At 40.2% G+C, this 21,831-nt stretch overlaps 2 protein-coding genes across 2 annotated transcripts; both read right to left on the minus strand.

The window, feature by feature from the left end:
* Positions 1–338: 338 nt before the first annotated feature.
* LOC143891571 (uncharacterized) lies at positions 339–2,086 on the minus strand. The gene is made up of 2 exons (XM_077396069.1): positions 486–2,086; positions 339–378 (listed from the first exon to the last, which is right to left on the minus strand). The coding sequence occupies exons 1-2, from the start codon at positions 2,084–2,086 to the stop codon at positions 339–341; spliced, it is 1,641 nt and encodes a 546-aa protein (XP_077252184.1).
* A 12,459-nt stretch (positions 2,087–14,545) lies between these two features.
* On the minus strand, positions 14,546–18,129 carry LOC143884735 (pentatricopeptide repeat-containing protein At2g40720-like). The gene is made up of 2 exons (XM_077388488.1): positions 15,319–18,129; positions 14,546–15,196 (listed from the first exon to the last, which is right to left on the minus strand). The coding sequence occupies exon 1, from the start codon at positions 17,853–17,855 to the stop codon at positions 15,429–15,431; it is 2,427 nt and encodes an 808-aa protein (XP_077244603.1). The 5' UTR covers positions 17,856–18,129; the 3' UTR covers positions 14,546–15,196; positions 15,319–15,428.
* Positions 18,130–21,831: the final 3,702 nt, after the last annotated feature.

Genomic DNA, 21,831 nt, shown 5'->3' on the forward strand with positions numbered 1-21,831 from the left:
TCAGCTCGTTGTGGAGTCATCTTGTTCCTCTTGAGAGAATGCACAAAAGAGTAAGTGCTCAAATTCCTCTCGGCACAAGATGACGATGAAGGTTGCATAAGAATCTTCAAAGCTATGCTTTGAAGCATAGGGGCACATGTACCATGGATGGCCCACCACTCATGAGGCTTGATAGTGAACCGTTCATTGATGGAATCAACATCATTGAATAATCCGGACTTCATGGAGAATTGCGCGAACTCCACATTAGCTCTTGTGCGGTCCGAGGAATTGGTGAAGTACCTCTTGAAGCACTTCATCCTCTCAGTATAAATTTATGCATCCTTATGTGGAGGCACCTAACTTGAATCTTCACTAAGCCATTGCTCACTATAATACCTTTAAGAAAGAAAAAACTAATTTAGCTTCAAATTTCAAGTCAAAAATTAGAACTTGGAAATAAACATAAATAACTAATAATCCAAATAAATTTAAAGTCACATAACCTTGGATTCAATGAATGAGCCAAGCAATGAAGTAGAGTGTTGCTCTTGTTCCAACGAGCAACAAGAATCTCGTGCACCACGTCAAAAAATTTGGACTCCTCTTTTTTCCTCTTTCCTTCCTTCCTATATATTGCCGCCCTTACTTTCTCTATCATGGTATCCCACAAATCATAAACCAAGTGAAGGCAAGGCGTATCCGTGTCACAGTCTCTAAGCATGTCATAGATGGGGGATGTAAATGCGAGTATGTAGTCGATAGAATCCCACCATACGTCATCTAACACCTTCTCTTTTACAAACCTCGATTTTCCCATGTCATCCTCCCTATAACAAGTCCATTTGTCGCTAATAACCATTGCTTGAAGACCTTGCTTTAAGAGTTTCAATCTCTTAAGCATAACAATAACACTCGCAAATCGAGTCTCCGCCACGGCAAGCAACTTCAAAGTGTTGAACTCGTTGAATATGGCTAGTCTCATGGAATGATTCATTATGAAATTCTTAATGATGCTAGCATCTCCCGAAACATCCGTTATCCAACTGTATTCGTCATATGTAACTTGATTTGCTTCCACATTCTTCGCCGCACATATGTTCTTCAAAGCAAAGTTGAGGGTGTGCACCACACATGTGGTCCAAAAGATGGAAGGAAACTGTGCCTCAATAAGTTGCCCGGCCGCCTTGCAATTTGCGGCGTTGTCGGTAATTACTTGGACAACATTTTCATGCCCAACTTCCATAATTACCTCCTTCAACAAGTTGGCAATGAAATTTTTGTCCTTTGTCTCCCCCGAACAATCTACCGCCTTGAGAAACATAGGCCTACCCTCGGTTACCGCCATAAAGTTAATGAGAGGCCGCCTTTGTGAGTCACTCCATCCATCACTAACAATGCTCACCCCTTTATCCTTCCATGTCTCTCTAAGGGGTTGCAATAACCTATCAACATTTGCCTTCTCTTTTTGTAGTAGAGTCGTTCTTAGCAAGTTGTACCCCGGAGGCAAATAACCGAAAATTTGATTGTTGGCCGCACAAGAGTATGAACTCGCATAGTGTGGGTTCCTTGCTAGGTGAAATGGCAAGCCACCGGAGTAAAACATCCGAGCAATCTCTCCATGTACTTGATCGCGGGCCGCCATGTTAAATGCCTTTTCAATAGCACTCATACTTCCACTTGGACCACTTGTCTTCCTCCTCTTTAGATCAAAACTTGGAGGGACAAACATACTACTTGGGCAACTCAATGATCCACTACTTGATGATGGCGGCAATGGCACTCTCTTGGGAGCATTTTGCTTCATAGCCTCCTTGCATTCTTCCTCCAACCTTTGCATTCCGAGTAGGTCATTTGCTTTCACCTTAGGACACGTTCCGATTCCTTGTCCTGATACCTTCAACAAGTGCGCTCTAACCCTTGTGTAGGAGCTATTCCAACTCTTATGACAAAAATTACATTCCCATCTCACATTCCCTCCACCCTTAGGATCTTTATCAAATCTAGTGGCATACCTCCATAAGGGCTTCGAGAGGTCTTCATCAGTAAAAGTAGAAGGTGGTGCATTTGTGGCTTGGGAGGCGCTACTAGCCCCGGATGAAGACATTCTATTAAAAGAACAAACACAAATTTAGTTTTGGGAGTCAAAATTAAACATAATTTTTGACTCATAAAATCAGTTTTGGGCTCCCAATCGATTGTCACAATCTTAAATTAACATGGCCCTAAAGGGTAAAGGCCTCTAATTGAGCCCAAAACGGATTTTGGGGGTCAAAATTAAACATAATTTTTGACTCCCAAAATCAATTTTGGGCTCCCAATCGATTGTCACAATCTTAAATTAACATGGCCCTAAAGGGTAAAGGCTAAAGCCCTAACGACCTAACCCCTCTAATTGAGCCCAAAACAGATTTTAGAGGTCAAAATTAAACATAATTTTTTACTCCTAAAATCAGTTTTGGGCTCCCAATCGATTGTCACAACTCACAATCTTAAATTAATATGGCCCTAAAGGGTAAAGGGCTAAAGGCTAAAGCCCTAAAGGGTAAAGGGCTAAAGGCTAAAGCCCTAATGACCTAACCTCCCTAATTGAGCCCTAAAGGGCTCCCAATTGAATGTCACAATCTCAAATTAACATGGCCTGAAAGCTCACAATTGGAAATTTGGGATTTAGGGCTTTAGGCCCCAAAGCCCTAAATCCCAAATTCCCAATTATGACCTCCAAACTGAAAATCAGTTTAGGGCTTCAAAATCACATTCCATTTTAAGATTATGCCAACCGATTGTGAGCTCCAAATTGATTTTTATGTGACTCACAATCGGTTAGGACTTTAGGCTATTTTTTAGGGCAAATCACAAATAAAATAATGCAAATCACAAATAAAAATAAAAGAGAGAGAGAATGAGAGTAGAGATAATAATAAAAAAAAAGAGGAGAGAAGTAGAGAGAGAGAGAGTACCTTTGTAGGATTAGGTTAGGGCTCCGACGACCGACGGTGGCGGAGGCGGAGGCGGAGGCGGCGGTAGTAGTTGCAGGGAGAGAGAGGAGAAACCGAGAGAGAGAGAGAGAGAGAGAGAGAGAAGCCCGGGCCGAGAGAGATCTCTCACGGAGAGTTGCAGAGAGAGAGAGAGAGAGAGAGAGAGAGAGAGTTGCAGACGAGAGAGAGACGGGAGAGAGAGTTGCAGAGACGGTGAGGGAGAGAGTCGGTTGGGTTTTGGGTTTTAATAAAACCCTTTTATAAAACTTAAACCACCCCCCCCCCCCCCAAATTGCTATTGACAGCCTTGTTTTTGTTTTTTTTTTAAAAAACCACTTAAAAACGTGTCGGGTGCGTCGGGGTGCGCACCCCAACCGCACCCGACCCGCACCCGACCGTAAAATTAGAATTTTTTTTTTTTAAACCGGGTGCGCACCCGGGACGCACCCGAGCGCACCCGTGTCGGATACGCACCGATACGGGTACTTTAGGCATTTTGAAGCACCCGTGCTTCACAGGTTGCCATCTTTTGGGGAGGAGAAGTTTTAGGGAATGATTTAATTAGGGATCTGTTTTGTAGCAGTCGTGTGCAAAGAAAAGATAGAGACCTTTGGAACCTTCCATGATTTTAATTTGTTTTCACAAAGAAACTTAATCGGATTTCTGAAAATAGAGATTTTTTAGGGATCTAGGTATCTTAATTAGAAAGTCTCTACTTAGAGTTATCATGGGCAAGCCATTCATTTATTATTTATTGCTCTGACCTTTAAATGGCAGTAATTGGGTTTTCTCTATATCAGGTAATAGATTGTTGCTAACCAATTGTTTCTTTTCTTTTTTGTTTGGAAGATGAGGAAGATATCTTGGTCGATGCCAGTTTTTCATTCGGCTTTCTCATTATAGATTACTTTTGGCACATCCAGATTGCAGCTTTGTGCACAATTAGTTTCTTTTTATGTCTTTGTTCTTGGTTTAGGTTGTTTGGATGCCCATACTACAATTTTGGGCTCTTTGGCTTCCTTTTAAAAATCATTTTCCTATTTCATATAATCTTCTGCCCCTTCAAATCCCAAGCTTCTCTCAATCTTTATCTTTTTGGTACTGTACAACTCAAATCCAAATTGACAGTAGGCTTGCACAGTTCATTTTTTCTTTTGGAACCATTTTAGTACATGTTTTTGTTACTCTTTATTCGTAAGGGCACTAGCGGCGGCGTTCGATAAAGTTAAGGCGCACTAGTTTAGAAGCTAGATTGAAGAAATGAAAAATAAATTCGAAGAAACGGTATGCTCCTTAACTTAAACCCGAACCCGAAGGCATTCTGGTAAAGGCATGTCTGGGAATATAATAGGATTCGCTTCTTAATTTAATGTTTAACACCCGGTGCATCGCATGGGCTTCTCACTACCAGCTTACAGACCGGTAAATTCAGGATTCTAGGAGTTTAAGCACAATATACCCAATCAAATTGTTTCACTTATGTGAGGAGATATATTGTATAGGCTATCTACCTAGTGTGGGCCATATTGGATTATCCAATGGCTAGGAATTGTTTTCTTAGGAAATCATAATCATTGGATCAAGATCTAACACCTGCAACCTAATGTTAGGGTCCACTAAATGGGTGATCAGGATCGATGATCGGATAAGATGGGTGTTATGAATATGTAGTAGAAATTGAAATTAGGAAAAAGTTTATGGGTCTCTTTGGATATCTCTAATAATTATTTGTATATAATCTTGCATTGAAATGGGTATGAAGTTATATATGATTATTTGCATAAAATGGTTACAACAGGCTTTGAAATGATATAGTTAATGCTTTCCTAAGAAGCCTCAAAATCCCATCAGCAAATAAGATTAGATTAAAATAAGCTTATTTGCAAATAGGAAACTGGATTCCAAAGATGCTTACTTAAGAGCTACTGAATAATTTTAAACGCTTAACTGTGGTTGTTTATTTGACAACTATAGCCCATGTGAGAAGCTTAGAAAACAGTGTGCAGATAGATGGAAGCTTGTTGTGGTTCGGTCGAGTTTCGGATTTCCAGTCTTGAATTAGCCGTGGCTCAAGCGTCACTAGGGGTGCGAAACCCAAACCCGAATCCGAAAGGTTCAACCCGATTTTGGCTTGGGTTGGGTTAGGGTTGGGAAAAGACAAACCGATTGGGTTATCACTAAGATCTTGGGCAACTCAATCCAACTACGTCCACCTAATTTTTTTAATGTAATTTTTAAAATCTTAAAGTTATTTGTTTGTTTTTTTTTTTTTAGTTTTTGCCATAGGCAAATTCGAAACAAACTCGCCTCGATTTCAAAAATCAGGTTAGATGGGTTGGATTAGGATTGGGAGATTTAGAAGCAGGTTGGGTTAAGGTTGACCCTTCCAAATCCAACGTTCAGAAAGGGTCGGATTCACATTGAGACAATGCTACCTTGGGTTAGGCTGGGTTAAGGTAATTGCCTTTTATTGATGATTGTAAAAGTGAATTTTGTGGGCAAGCCCTCTTTCAGAAATCTCATTAGATGGGTTGCCTTCTATTGTTTGTAGAGCATTAATTATTAGAGATTCAACTGTAGACAAAATTAGAAATTTGAAATAGAAGATTTTTAGAAGGCATGGATGATATTTCGTTCATCATGAACACCTAATTAATGTTATTATTTACAAAAGATATTAAATTAAAATAATCTTATCAATATATAGAGACTGATGCACAGCGTATCCAAAGAGGCCTAATATTCATAGAATTAGCATTGATGTACATTTGATTAAAAGTTTTATTATTTGAGTTTTTATATGGTATCCTTGCATGAAGTGCCATGCAGATAGTACCGCCCTTGAAAATGATCCAATGGCAGCCCACTTTTTTTAAGAGGCTACTGTTTGATCGAATATCAAGGCGGGAACTTTCGACGTCTGCGTACGCTCTGGCACCATATAAATATCTCTAATACTTCAGATAATACTAAAAAAACAAAGAAATCGATACTCCATCCACATATAAAGAGCAAAGAAGTTTAGACTCGTACCTCCTTTTCCAATATCACCCATTCCATTCAACATGTTAATCCTGTCAATTGAAACTTACATATAAGCACAAGGAAACAAAAAAAGACAATGGTATTTTCATCCCTTGTTTTGGTTACTTCTACCATTTCTCTTTTACTCAAGCTCATTTGTTAGAGCTTCAATTAACTGGATAGAATGAAAGAAAGAATTTTAAGAGAGCACCGAAAGGATAAAAAAAATGGCTGGAAATTGTCCTTATAATTTGATTATTAAAGGACGGTGATATTTTTGAGATTTTACTAAAGTTCGTTTGTTAAGTAGTTAGAATGAATGAAAGAATTTTAAGAGAGCACTGAAAGGATAAAAAATTGGCTAGCAATTGTCTTTATATTTTAATTCTTAAAGGAAACTGATATTTCAGAGAGCTTATATGGTGAATGTGCATGTAGATCGGTACTGGCGGTACCACCCTAGATATTTGATCCAACAACATCACAGTTTGTAAGGTGCTGCCGGAGGATCAAATATCAAGAGCAGTACTTCTGCCGTAGTGCCGTACCACCAATCTACATGCGTGTTTACCTATAATTTCTCGATATTTGCACTCTCTTCATTTTCATGCTTTCTGTTAGGGAGAAACAAAAGGGGTGGAGAAAGGATTTACACTCATGTAAGCATGCTTATATTGAAAAGAATTGGACGGTCATTCAAGCATATCTGCATGTAATTAATTCTAACGCAAGGTAACCGTGTGGTGTGTGATGTGAACAATTTAAGCTAAAGTCTGAATCTACAGTGTAATGTTAGACACTATTGGTGATGGGATTCCTATTCAAAATTTAGAGGGAAATACTATGATTACGATTAATATAGTAGGTTGGTCATCATCATAAATTGAAGGTCCTTTTAGATAAAAATGGAACAAGGTTGGTTCAAATCAATGTTACTGGGTCCCCCTCTCACCCTCTGACCCACGATCCGAGGTCACCGACCCGAAACGTGAGCCGTTTGCGACCCGGATCTCCGAAAATGGCGACCCGGGCGACCCACTAGAAAGAGAGAGATGTATATAGAGAGGGAACACTTCGGTGGACTAGGAAAAGAGAGTTGAACAATAGTTTATTAGTTTGTTCAAGTTTTCATTTCAGAACTGGTATTTATTTTCTGATATGTTGGTACTTAATTTAGTAATATTTAGAGATCTTCAGATTTTAAATATTACAGATTGGATTGGAAAAATATAAATGAACGGCATACACGAGGCTTTTGTTTTTTGTTTATTAATAGTACGAAGTATAGACTATAGCATGATATTCTTGTAAAAAAAATTGAAATTATATAGAGAGTCTAGAGCGACCCAGATTTGTGCTCCAAATCAACCCACGAGCTGGAATAGCGAACCGACGTTGCCTACCCTCTGAGAACCCCATACCAAGCTACCATCTTACCCCGTACCCGTTCACATACTGCGTACCGGAACGAACTTGGTTCAAATTATCTTTTTTAGTGTGTAAAAAGAAATTTACTATGGACTTTAGCAGAAAGGCATTTAGAGTCCGGCTGTTACATGAGAGAACAGCGACCTCAGATGATTTAACTGAACAAGAGAAAATCTTCGGAAAAGACAGCCTATGTGGCTGCTCTCTCATGTAACAGTAAGCCATGAAATGCCTTTCTGCCCATGTTACATGGATTCTCCCAAGTGGGCAAAGAATCCGTGTCGGACACGTCTCGGATTCCAATACTTTAGATTCTCTTTTATATGTTTTTTATATGTTTTAAGACACTTTTAGATCTCTTTTATATGTTTTTTTCCCTAAATACTACTAACACATCTTTACAGTTACCACATGTTTTGAGTTTTACACATATTAATAGTGTCTTAAATGAAAATAAAACATTATATTTTCGTAACCTGTTAAAAAATTTAATATATTACTTTTTCTGATTTTGTAAAAAATAAAATTTGATATTTGATTAAAATATTTTGGCGAATCCACGAATTGTTCTTTCTGAGAATTTCCGAATCTTGGATTCATTAGTTATTGGGATGGGTGTGAGACAACCTTATTGTTTAGTTGATTATTGACTTGGGATGGGTGTGAGACAACCTTATTGATTAGTTGATTATTTGCTTTCTCTAGGACTATGAAAGCATGTGATAAAGCTTGCAATTTTACTGTAAGATGGCATTAGGTACCGAGGTGGAACAAAACTTGTGCTCTGCCATCTGTGACAGTCACAAAGGCTGGTTCTGTTTTAGCAGATGGTATAAAGGGAATGATTTTACAAAGCTTGGGATAGCTCAGTAGTTTACCCAGAAGATGACATTAGGTACTGACGTTGCAAAAAAAAAAAAAAGGAAAAAAAAACCCTTTTGTCTCAGCCATCTTGAGAACATAAAGCTTTTGGTAAGGCTTGCCTTTTCTTGGTAAGTAGCAAGGCATCCTATTAAGTCATAAAGCTTGCTATTTCACACAAGCTGATTTCAAGTATGAATTAAATTCTGCAAGAATTATGAAATGAATAGTTACTGTATATTCAGTTTTGGTTTGCAATTGTTCATGAGATAGGATTATGAAATGAATAGTTACTGTATATTCAGTTTTGGCTTGCAATTGTTCATGAAATCAGGTTTCTTGTTGATAACTGAGCTACCTTTTATATTTTTCCTCTTCGTGGATATTTGAGCATTTCATATGGAAGAGAAAAAATAGTTATGGTTCTTCATCTGTTTCCTGTATTAGGACTAATATTAAAATTAAAGCACAGTAAGGAAAATAAAAATCAACCTCAAATAGATTCCTTCATCTGTTTACATTTCTTGAGATGATTCAGATTTGCATAATTCTTCCTCTTGCAGAACTATATAACTAGCCCTGTGCATGTCCTGACATTTTATTTTCTTTACTATCTTCTGCATTTTTTCATATGAATTTTAGAAATTTCTTGTTTTGTAATTTGGTTTGTAGCCATTCGATTGGCTGGAGGAAGCAGTCTCAGAACCCCTTGAAGAGGCATGAATTTTGTCTGCACAACAACTAGAAACAGGGGTGATGAGAAGAATCTCACAAACCAGAATTTATTGCATAATGCAGTTGGTTGCTTTTCTTTTTACCCAGTGGGTACAATGATTATTGAATCTAGTTTCATGGTATTCTGCAAGAATTTGAACACGGAATTTGAGCAAACCAATATGGTTCATTGATGTTTACTCATCCGCTTGTGGGTGCCTGATTGTTTTCTTCCAGATTGGAAAATCACTGATTACTTGACTGTATATAGTAGCAGAAAATTGTGTAACCAAGAATTTATCATCCATGTTCTTCATGACAGGGTATTGTACTGAGGGCCACCTCTTGCCAAGGGGGTTGGTCCCATTTCATGTCCCTCCTGCCACAGAAGGACTGAACTTTCTGCTATTGGGGCTGTTTGGCATGCAGATAGCAATCCCTGGATAAGCTATTGCTATCTAAGGGTGAGGGCCAAGGAGGTGGATACAAAGAGCTTTACAAGGAGAGAGGTGGAGTGTTGAGGGCTGTACAGATTTGCTGCAGTTGGGGGAGGTAAGGAAGTATAGAGGTGAAGGAGGGGTAGATAGAGGATATTGAAATATCAGGTCAGCTATAATATTTCAATATTCAGGGTTTTTAGTGTTTATTTTGTTCCGATTCAATCGGCAAGAATCAACACATTATCCAAGGATTGTTATCCTCGTACCTACAAGAACACTATGATATGCTGAAGATGGTGTGTATTTAAAAATTCTAAGACGGGCACTTAGGCTCCTTCCTAAAAGACGCTTATTGAACCTCGCTTGACTAACCAGCACCTCCACGTCCTCCTTTTCAGCCCCATCTTTTGCCAATTATCTGCTCTAGTGTTAGCTGAGCTTCACTGGTGGTGGAGTTTAGGTCCAATGGCACAAATGAGATCCCTAATCTCTGCAATAATATGAAGGTCTCATTAACTTGTTACTTGCTCGGGCTATGACATCTAGTTTCCTATAATCATAGTCAAAGTCATGTATTTGCATACCATCTTAGTCCCCATAGGAGAGCTTTTGCTTCCTCCGTGTGTGAGTCGCATATTCGTACAGAACTAGAAAACAATAAAAACAGTCTTCTATTTGAATCCCGAATAATGCCACCAATACCAGCCCATCCGCCCATCTGGGGTTTCCTTTGGAATTACCATCGAAATTGAATTTCAACCACTTTTTAGGCAGAGGTAGCAATTCTGGTGCAATTTTGCACTTCATTTTCTTTCTCACTACCATTTGTATTGTAATCCGATTCGGCGAAAAAGCGAAAATAAATCACAAGAATAGGTAATCATAGTCTTACGATAGCAAAATAGAGAGAAAAAGAAGAAAACTCCACGAGTGGATGTCATCTCTTAATTGATTAATTGATAATCAAAACAGAAGTGCCTTATATGTCTCTTCCACTCCTTTAAATAAGATTAGGAGGGATTCTAAAAAGGGAATCTCATACAAGAAAAAAGGAAAACGTCTATAATGGATGCTTCCACATTAAAGGCAACCTATATAAAAGTAAACTCAATATTAAACGGTCCTAATTAGCCATGCCTGGAATGGTATGTTCCTTATTTGGCCATGCACAAAATAGAAATGATTCTATCCTAATTGGCATGCAAGAATAGAAAAAAATCTGTCCCGATTGATATGCAGGAGAATCGAAATAAATCTGCCTTAATTGATATGCAAGAACATGGAAATAAATCTGTCTCCATTGGTAGGCTTGGAAATGCAAAGTCTCAAGGTTGCCTGACTCTGCGCCCAAGCTTGCTTCTTAGCACTTTGGGGTGGGCCCACATCCTCTCCATGCCATCGCGAATGGTATGGGTCCCATCATCCTCCCCGGGTTCGGAAAAATCCATCCTCCGATTTGCATCATCTGATGAGCTATCGCCGACATACGGTGCCAAGTGCTTCACATTGAATATGTCATGAGTCCGAATGTAATTGGGTAGTCGCAGGCTATAAGCATTGTCGTTGATCCTTTCGATCACTTTGAGGGGGCCGATTTTCCTTGGAATCAGCTTGCCATGCTCTCCTGGTGGAAGCCGATCCTTGGTTAAGACGGCACTTACATAGTCACCAGGCTCGTAGATGCCCCTGCACTTGTGTTGGTTGGCCTGTGCTTTATACTTCTGGCTCGTCTCCTCCATTTTTCCCCGCACCTGTTCATGCAACTCCTCTAGGTTGGTTACCATGTCATTGGCCTTATGATTTGCTCGACCCACCTGTGGTAGAGGTGCAAGATCTAATGTGTCCCATGGGTTGTAACTGTAAAGCACCTCAAAAGGGCTCAATCCTGTGGACCGGTTCCTTGACCTGTTGAATGCAAACTCTGCTTGCGCTAGCACTTGATCTCCCACTGTTTGGGTAAGGATCCCGCCAGGCTCCTTAGCAGGTTTCCCAAACTCCTATTCACTACTTTTGTCTACCCGTCAGTTTGTGGATTATATGCACTACTAAAGTTGAGCTTTGTCCCCATCATTCTCCACACACTCCTCCAAAAGTGACCCACAAACTTAGGATCCTTGTCAGAAGTAATGATCATCAGAACTCCATGTAGCTTCGTAATTTCTATGAAGAACAAACTGGCAATATTGGAAGCGTCCATCGTCTTTTTTCATGCAATGAAATGGGCCATTTTGGTGAACCTGTCGACGACGACATAGATTGAGACACAAGCCCTCTTGGTCCATGGCAATCCCAATACGAAATCCATGGTAATATCCGTACAGGGGCCCTCAAGAACAGGCAGTGGAGTGTAGAGGCTCGCATTAGTAGACACCCCTTTTGCCACCCGGCAAATGTGGAATCTGTCGACGAACTTCCAAATATCTTTCTTCATCTTCGGCCAATAATAATTCCCTGCAATCAATGCGAATGTCTTGTCATGCCTAAAGTGGCCTTTATAATGCAGCTCTTGGACTATCTTCAGCCTCCAACTACAATCAGGAACACAGATCTTATTCCCCTTGAAGAGAAACCCATCATGTAATACAAAATCGGACCGTTGGTATGTTTGCACCTCTTCAAAAACTCCATCAAAGAATGGATCTGTGACTAGCATGTCTCTGAAAGACTTGGGTTTTAGCTCTGATTAAAAAGGGCCGCCTAGTGCATGAGGCTCCCACCATTGCGGGTTTTAGCTTTGATTGCAGGAAGAATTTGCTGGAAAACCTGGATCCAAGGCTCTGTTACCAAATTTGATGTAGGATCGGGAAGAAAAATAGATGAAAGAGGCGAAAGAGAAGAAGAAGAGAAGAGAATGAGAAGAATAAAAGAAGAATAGGTGAAGAAGAAGAAGAAGTTATGGAAGAAGAAGTTATGGAAGAAGAGAAGATAGAAAAAGAAGAGAACTACAAATAGAAGAAGAGAAGGATTAGAGGGGAGAAAATATGTATTCCAATCAATTAATCATCCAAACTTGTAAACCCTAATACATGAGGCTTATATAGAAGCAATTGAAATAAAATTCCATGGAAAATAATTTAAATAAATAACTTCCCGAACTCTAAATAACATTGAAAATAAAATTCCTAAAAATTAAAAACATGGAAATAAAATCCTAGAAACTAATAACATGGAAATAAAAATCCTAGAAATCCTAATGGGCAAATATGCCACTTATTGAACCTATAATCTGCATCCCAAAGGCTGGTTCTGCTTTAGCATATGGTACATAATGGATGATTTATATTCTGATGTGGAATAAAGTTTGGTGTTTTGGACATGTTCAGGACCATGAAAGCTTGAAATGAATAGGTACCTTCGTCTTTTCGAATTCCTTGAGTTGACTCGATTTGTACAATTTCTCCACTGGCAGGGCTATATAACTACTCCTGTGCATGTCTTAATATGTTATCCTCTTTTATCATCTTCTCCATTTTGATTAATTCTTTTGTAATTTGTTATGCAGCCATTCGATTGGCTGAAGAAGCAGTTTGAGAAACATGCGAAAGAGGCATGAATTTTGTCCGCACAACTACTAGAAACAGGGGTGATAAGAAGGAATTCACAAACTGGAATCTCTAGAACAATGCAGTTGACTGCTCTTCTTTTTTCCCACTGGGGAATATGGCCACTGAATCTATTAGCTTTCATGTTTTAGTTTCATGGCATTTTGCAAAACTTAGACACTGAGAATTTGAACAATCCAACATGGTTCATTGGTGTTTACATTTTTTCTTGTGGGTGCCTGATTGTTTCCTTCCATATTGGAATATAACTTATTTCTCTTGAATTTGTCTATTGTAGCATAGAACCCTTTTGAAGCATCCCCCGAAACCTCCCATATCAGTTGTTTCCTTTGTGTGTTAACCCAGAACTTGATATCTAATGTTCTTCATGAGAGGACATAGTATCGAGGGCCACCTCTGTCCACTAGGGGTGGCCCTTGATCAAATGAGCTTAAGCCCTTGATTCATCAAGCTCAGTTTAGGGTTTTCCCAAGGAAAGCTAAACTTATCATTTTTATAGTCCATTATCTTATGCCAGATGGATCTCTCATTTAATAAAAGTATGAAACCATGTGTGGTTGTTTTTTTTTTTTTTTTTTTTTTCTGAATGAGAGAATTTTTATTGAGACATCTTGTGACCGAGGTGGTCGATACACGAAGAGAGAAATTACAAAGGGACTTGATAGCAGATTGCCCTCAAGAAGGAAATCAAATAGCCCTGGGTGCTCTCTAGCTATACCTTCCACAGCTAACCTATCAGCTTCTGAATTAGCCGACCTTCTAACATGGTGAAAGGAGATATCAGAAGCCGCCCCCCCACTCGTAACATGGGACCTAAGGTTAATTATCGGTGGAATAGCAAGCAATTCGAACAAAGTTTGTATGATATTCAAGAAAAGAAGGTTCTAGCCCCTAATTCCTTTCCAGCGTCCAAGAGCAGAAGCAACTGTATCCATATCCAGAAATTCACATCCAGAACCCCACACCAGGATAGTGGGTTAGTTGGGCCCACCAAAACCTGAAAACATGGAATGAGCTGTTACCCAGTTGAACAAATAATAACCGAGAAAGACATTTCGGACTTGAATCAGAAATGTGAGGTTAGGTTGGGAAGTAAATAGGAGCTCTGTAGTTATCCTTTCTGAAGTTAGTTTAGTAGCTGCATGGATTCTGGCTTGATCTGATTGACCGAAGTTTGGTGATGGGAATAAAGAAAAGTCTAGTATGGAGCAGGAAATAGTGGCATGTCAGCAGAAGGATGAACTATGAAGTGAAGAAACTACGCTTGCTGGATCAAGGTACATGGCTTGGGAAACTAGTCCTGTAGTCCTATAGTGGAATTGTGTCAAATTTTCCTAGGGTTTAGTTATGCAGAACTGAAAAAATTCCAATTTGGATGTTTTGATTAATCTTTAATTAGTCTTGAAACTTTTTATTAAAGCAATCAGCAGATGATGTAAAAGCTAAGCCCAGAGTCCCACAATTACCTTGACCCACTATCTATAATGATGATACTGACCCAGGGATGTTCTATGTTGGAAACCCAAATACAGAGATCCGTTGTATTTATTGTCGCCCCCGCCGCCCCCCCTTTACACTTACATTAACTGTCTCATCTTACTCATCATCCACCCCTTCTTTTGCAAACTAGTCCTCTCTTTCATTTGCAGGCTGAAATTGAGGACCAAATTTTGGAGGAAGGTCCCTAATTTCAGCAATAATATCTGCTAACTTCCATGGGCCTCTAGTTTTTTTAGTGGCCCAGTTCAAGACAATAGCTTAATCACCTTCAATTATTAGGGTCCGAAACTAGGATTCACTAAGTCTGCCACATTTCTCTTTAAAAAATTTATTATTTCTCTCCTTCCTTATATCCCAAATTAGAGCAAACGGTAGTAATTTCCACTAAGTCTGCCACATTTTGCCCAAAGGCCGAATATGACAACTTTCTTAATAGATCCTTGAAACACCCATGATAGTCCAAAGCCTTTAATAGTATTCTGCAAAGTCTATACGAGAAGGGCCACAGGATTAGTAAGTGATCTAAAGTATCCTCATTCTCCTTGCAAAGCATGCACGGGCTCACGATCTGAAATTTTCTCCTTTTGAGATGTTCACATGTGTTAATCTTATTCTTCATCAACGTCCAAGCAAAAACCACAACACTTGACGGGGCAATGGATTTCTAAACTCTTGCACTGCAGGATCCTTCCTAACCTTCGAGTTTAACCTGTAGAAAAAAGTTCGATAAGAAAAAGCACCTTGAACACACGATGTCTTCACTCTACAGTCAGGTATGGTAGAAGAACAATAAAATGAGGAAATAAGACCAAGCAAGGAAGACAAACTAACCTTCTCACAGTATTTAAGGTTCCGCCTAAGCCTAATGTCCCAGGTAAAGCTCCCAAGCTCCCACCCTCCCCCTCATAGAACTTCTCTCAATTAAAAACTCTCTTGGGGCCTCACATGGGAACAGCTTCAAGAGAGCTTTCTTCCTTTTCCATGTTATTTTTTAGACAGTTCAATGTAGCATGGATTTCTACTGTTCGTGGCGATGATGAATCCCCTGAGAAGAACACATCAACCCTATCTTTCACCTCAATCCAACTGCATCCGGGGCTCTTTTTTAATCCCCTTTCTTTCATCAAAGCCCTCAATTTTGCTACCTTGTCCCACAGTTCACCTTCCCCATAAAGATTTAACAAGTGAACATAATTGCTACTTCTCTCTGGCTCTAGCTTTAGTAGCCGGCCAGCAGCTATTTCTCCGAGCTCTATCCGGTTTTGAGCTCTACAAGCACATAGCAAGCACAACCAAACACTCTCGTCAGGTTCGATTGGCATGCTTTGGATGAAGTCGTAAGCTTCATTAAGGCACCCGGCACGCCCCCAGAGGTCTACCATATTTGCATAGTGCTCCATTTGTGGTACAATGCCATAGTCTCTGCTCATAGAATGGAAAAAACCAACACCCTCTACCAGAAACCCTGAATGAGTGCAAGATGAGATCAAGGCAAGGAATGTGACTTCATCGGGCATTAACCCCGATCTTTGCATTTCTTCGAACAGTTTGATTGCTTCTAGGCAATCTCCATGAGATCCGTACCCAGCAATTATCGAATTCCAAGCCACAACATTTCTCTGCGACATCCTTTGAAAAATGCAGCGTGCATATTTTAAGCAGCCACATTTGATATACATATGGATTAGTGCATTCTCTACATGAAAATCAGATTGAACCTTATGTCTCATCAGGAAACCATGTATCATCTTTCCCTTTAGCAATGCCGCTAACGAGGAGATTGCAACTAGAACACTTGTTATGGAAACAGAGTCAGGAATCAAACCATGTTCAAGAATTTGAGCGAAAAGAGTAATGGTCATGTCGGATTGACCACTCCGACAGTAGCTGGAGATTAATGAATTCCATGCTACCAAATTCTTATGCGACATACCGGAAAACACGCCTCTTGCCAACTCAGGCAAGCCGCATTTTGCGTACATATCTATCAAAGCGCAACCTACAAACACATCTGATCCTGTGCCATTCTTGATAACAAGTCCATGGATTTGACAACCCAATTGCACATTTTCTAAACTTGCAAAGGCATTGATCACACTTGCCGCAATTTCGGAATCTGGTTTCAGTCCTTCGAGCTCCATTGCTTTGAACAAATCCAAAGCCTCCTCAATTTTCCTCTTTTGGCAAAGTCCCATGATCATGGAGCCCCAGGCAACCAAATCTCTTTCCTTAATTGTATTAAAAACTGAATTAGCTTCCTCAATTCTTCCATATTTAGCATACATTGTAAGCAGGGCACTCTGCACAGCCATGTTAGTCGAGGCTGCCGGACATTTCACCAATTCCCCGTGAACACTCCTCCCAAAATCAAATAAACCAGTAATACTACATGCAGATAAAATATTTGAAATTGTGAAAGAATCAGGTCTTAATCCACTTAATCTCATACGATTATAAATCTCAAAGGCTTCTTCAACGTAATCATTTCCAACATAAGCTGAAATCATAGCATTCCATAACTCAATTCCTCCACTAGACACACTATCAAACAGTTTGTATGCATCTTCAACTACCATACACTTTCCATACATTGCCAATAGAGAAGTACAAACATAAGGATCATCCACAAAGCCCATCTTTATTACATTGCAATGAACCACCTTCCCAAAAATTAGAGCCTCTCCATACGAACAAGCTGTTAAAACACTCGAAAACGTTGAAGACCCAACTTCACAACAGTCATTCTTCATGCATTTGAACAGTTCCAAGCTTTCCTCCCACAGCTCATTTTGACAATACCCCCCAATCATAGCATTCCAAGCAAAGCTGTTTCTCTCAACCAATTTGTCAAACACTTTGCGGGCATCAAAAGGCCTCCTACATTTCGAATACATACCTATCAATGCAGTACCCAAGTAAGGGTCATGATCCAAAGCATTCCTAACAACAAAACCATGAACTTGCTTCCCATGCTCTACAACTAAATAATCCCTACAAATCCCAAGAATTATACTAAGAGAGTACTCGTCTGGTCTGACGCCTAAAATTTGCATCCGACGAAACGACAAAAGGCCCTCAGCTTTATAATCATAGCGAAAATAGCCATCAATCATGGAATTCCAAAGAGTGACATCTTTTAATGAACACTCATTCTCAGACATTTTCACAAACACCTGGGTGGCATCACCAATTGAACCTGTTTTAAAGTACATGTTTATCAAAGCACTTGCTATGTGAGAATCGGATTGAAGACCCATTTGAATGATCGAGCCATGGATCTTCTTTCCGAGATTCAGATCAAACAGGGAAGCACAGTTTTTGAGAAGGGAAGGGATGGAAAATTTGTCGGGTTTTAGGGAGGAAAGCATTAATGTTACACGGAATAACAGTCATAGAACTTCTTGATGAATAAAAAGAGAATAGTTGTAGAGGTGATTTGCGTCCACTGAAGCGCACCCCCTGTAGGATAATTCGCACCCATTTAAAGTGAATTCATGCGCCAGACTTGAACGCCAGAACGTTTTTTCACGTTAAGGGGCGCGAATTATCCAAAAAAAGGGTGCGAATTTATAATTGCCCTTTTTTATATATGAAAACATGCCCTTCGGATGATTTTTGGAGATTGTATGAGGATGAAGATCTTCAATTTAGAACTTATAAATTCTTGAATACACGATCCAGCATTGTAAAATCCTGGATTTTAGAAGCTTAAAACTAGATTTTCTAAGACAAATTCTGTAGTTTAGATTTTCGGGTTTTAGCTTATAAAATCTTTGAAAATGTACTACAATATCCAGGTCTTAACTTATAAAATCCAGGTTTTAGCTTGTCAAATCCACGATTTTACAATCCTAGCCACTTAGATTGTAGGTATCGGGTCCTGCAACCTTATAAGTTGAGAGTAACGTCTTGATATCCACTCTTTCTTAATGATCTTGTACAAAGAAATTTTTGATCTACTAAATTTGATTGAGATCCTCATTTCCCAAATTTTCCAAGCTGGATTGTAGTAAAACCAAAATTTTAAAACGCCCTGGATTGATTCCCCATAGATGTGAGGACTATGTGAGCCATTTAATGTAAAAGGAAATTAGACATAAGGGAGCCAAATAAAAGGCATAATATCAGAGGGGTCAAGGGTTTGTTGGAAATGACAGAAGGGGGTCAAAATTTGGATTTCGAAATTTCGAATGACGAGAATGCCCCTCTGGCAGAAACAGTGAAATGACTTAGAAAAAATAAAATAAAAAACATTTACGTTTTCCCTCCTCTCTCTTTCCTCTTCTCTCCTCTCGTCTCTGTTAAATTTATTTCGTCCTCTCCTCCCTCCGGCGATCTCTACGGCAATCACTCCGGCGATCTCGACCAAGGTGAAGTACGTATCAAACCTCGCATTTGAAGGAAACCCTACCTGGTACGTCGTTTCCTTTCCTTCCTTTATTCAATCTCATTTTTATTTATTTTTGAAGAGGAAAATCAGGTTGAGAGAGATGCAAAAGGGGGGGGGGGGAATCCTTTTTCATGCTATATGTTTTTGATTTTTTTCAGTTCATATACATGTCAGTTACTGCATTTCCTCCTACAGAGTAAAATAGTTGTAAATGCTTTTAAATGTTGTTTGTTGCTGCTAGGGTTTTATGTTTTACATTAATTTGTGAAATGGAGAAACGTTCTGCTGTTTATTTATTGTAGGGTTTTATTTTGTACATTAATTTGTGAAATGGAGAGATGGGATTTCATTTCATACATGCGTATCCACCTACAGAGTAAAATAGAGTTGCATGCTACGGTATTTGTTGATGCTAGGGTTTAATTTTTGACGTTAATTTGTGGAATGGAGAAATGCGATTTTGTTTCATTTACATATGTTAATGCTAGGCTTTTAATTTTACAATTTGTGGAGTGGAGAAATGGGATTTCAAAATCACCTTCTTGAAAACCATGTAAAGCTCCCCTATATTGGCCTTGAAAACCCTCTTTTGGTACTAGTAGCTGGAAACCCTTTTCTGTGAACTTGGGGACCATGTTAGGCAGTTGATGGCCCCTCTATGGCGACTTCTTCTAGGTACTAATAACCCCTTTTTTGTAGCTGAAAACCCATGACTTTCAACTTCAGGACTTTCTTCTGGATTTGATGGACCCTCCAAGGGTACTTCTTCTACCCCATTTGAGTGCCCATAATCCCTTCTCTAATACCATGGATAGTTCCCCTCGGTTGCCCTTGAGAAGCCCCCCTTAGGTACTAATAACCCATTCTTTGTAGCTGAAAACCCATGCCTTTCACCTTGAGGACCTTCTTCTGGATTTGATGGACCCTCTGAGGGTACTTCTCCTACCCCATTTGAGTGCCCATAATCCCTTCTCTAATACCATCCATAGGACCCCTCTATTGCCCTTGAGAAGCCCCCCTTACGTACTAATAACCACTTTTTTGTAGCTGAAAACCCATGACTTTCATTGACCCTCCAACGGTACTTCTTCTACCCCATTTGAGGGCCCATAATCCCTTCTCTAATACCATGCATAGCTCCCCTCGGTTGCCCTTGAGAAGCTCCCCTTAGGTACTAATAACCCCTTCTTTGTAGCTGAAAACCCATGACTTTGAACTTCAGGACCATCTTCTGGATTTGATGGACCCTCCAAGGGTACTTCTTCTACCCCATTTGAGGGCGCATAATCCCTTCTCTAATACCATCCATAGGTCCCCTCTATTGCCCTTGAGAAGCCCCCCTTAGGTACTACTAACCCCTTCTTTGTAGCTGAAAACCCATGCCTTTGAACTTCAGGACCTTCTTCTGGATTTGATGGACCCTCCGAGGGTACTTCTTCTACCCCATTTGAGGGCCCATAATCCCTTCTCTAATACCATGCATAGCTCCCCTCTATTGCCCTTGAGAAGCCCCCCTTACGTACTAATAACCCCTTTTTTGTAGCTGAAAACCCATGACTTTCAACTTCAGGACTATCTTCTGGATTTGATGGACCCTCCAAGGGTACTTCTTCTACCCATTTGAGTGCCCATAATCCCTTCTCTAATACCATGCGTAGCTCCCCTCGGTTGCCCTTGAGAAGCCCCCCTTAGGTACTAATAACCCCTTCTTTGTAACTGAAAACCCATGCCTTTCAACTTGAGCACCATCTTTGGATTTGCTGCACCCTCCAAGGGTACTTCTCGTACCCCATTTGAGGGCCCATAATCCCTTCTCTAATACCATCCATAGGTCCCCTCTGTTGCCGTTGAGAAGCCCCCCTTAGGTACTAATAACCCCTTCTTTGTAGCTGAAAACCTATGCCTTTCAACTTGAGCACCATCTTTGGATTTGCTGCACCCTCCAAGGGTACTTCTCCTACCCCATTTGAGTGCCCATAATCCCTTCTCTAATACCATCCATAGGTCCCCTTTGTTGGCCTTAAGAAGCCCCCCTTAGGTACTAATAACCCCTTCTTTGTAGCTGAAAACCCATGCCTTTCACCTTGAGGACCTTCTTCTGGATTTGATGGACCCTCCGAGGGTACTTCTCCTACCCCATTTGAGGGCCCATAATCCCTTCTCTAATACCATCCATAGGTCCCCTCTATTGCCCTTCAGAAGCCCCCCTTAGGTACTAATAACCCCTTCTTTGTAGCTGAAAACCCATGCCTTTGAACTTCAGGACCTTCTTCTGGATTTGATGGACCCTCCGAGGGTACTTCTTCTACCCCATTTGAGGGCCCATAATCCCTTCTCTAATACCATCCATAGGTCCCCTCTATTGGCCTTGAGAAGCCCCCCTTAGGTACTAATAACCCCTTCTTTGTAGCTGAAAACCCATGCCTTTGAACTTCAGGACCTTCTTCTGGATTTGATTGACCCTCCGAGGGTACTTCTTCTACCCCATTTGAGGGCCCATAATCCCTTCTCTAATACCATGCATAGCTCCCCACTGTTGCCCTTGAGAAGCCTCCCTTAGGTACTAATAACCCCTTTTTTGTAGCTGAAAACCCATGCCTTTGAACTTCAGGTCCTTCTTCTGGATTTGATGGACCCTCCGAGGGTACTTCTTCTACCCCATTTGAGGGCCCATAATCCCTTCTCTAATACCATCCATAGCTCCCCTCGGTTGCCCTTGAGAAGCCCCCCTTAGGTACTAATAACCCCTTCTTTGTAACTGAAAACCCATGCCTTTCAACTTGAGCACCATCTTTGGATTTGCTGCACCCTCCAAGGGTACTTCTCCTACCCCATTTGAGGGCCCATAATCCCTTCTCTAATACCATCCATAAGTCCCCTCTGTTGCCGTTGAGAAGCCCCCCTTAAGTACTAATAACCCCTTCTTTGTAGCTGAAAACCCATGCCTTTCAACT

The sequence above is a fragment of the Tasmannia lanceolata genome, unplaced genomic scaffold, assembly GCF_043159265.1.
Source record: "Tasmannia lanceolata isolate RefF3 unplaced genomic scaffold, GAP_Taslan_0.1 ptg000002l, whole genome shotgun sequence".
Lineage (NCBI taxonomy): Eukaryota > Viridiplantae > Streptophyta > Magnoliopsida > Canellales > Winteraceae > Tasmannia > Tasmannia lanceolata.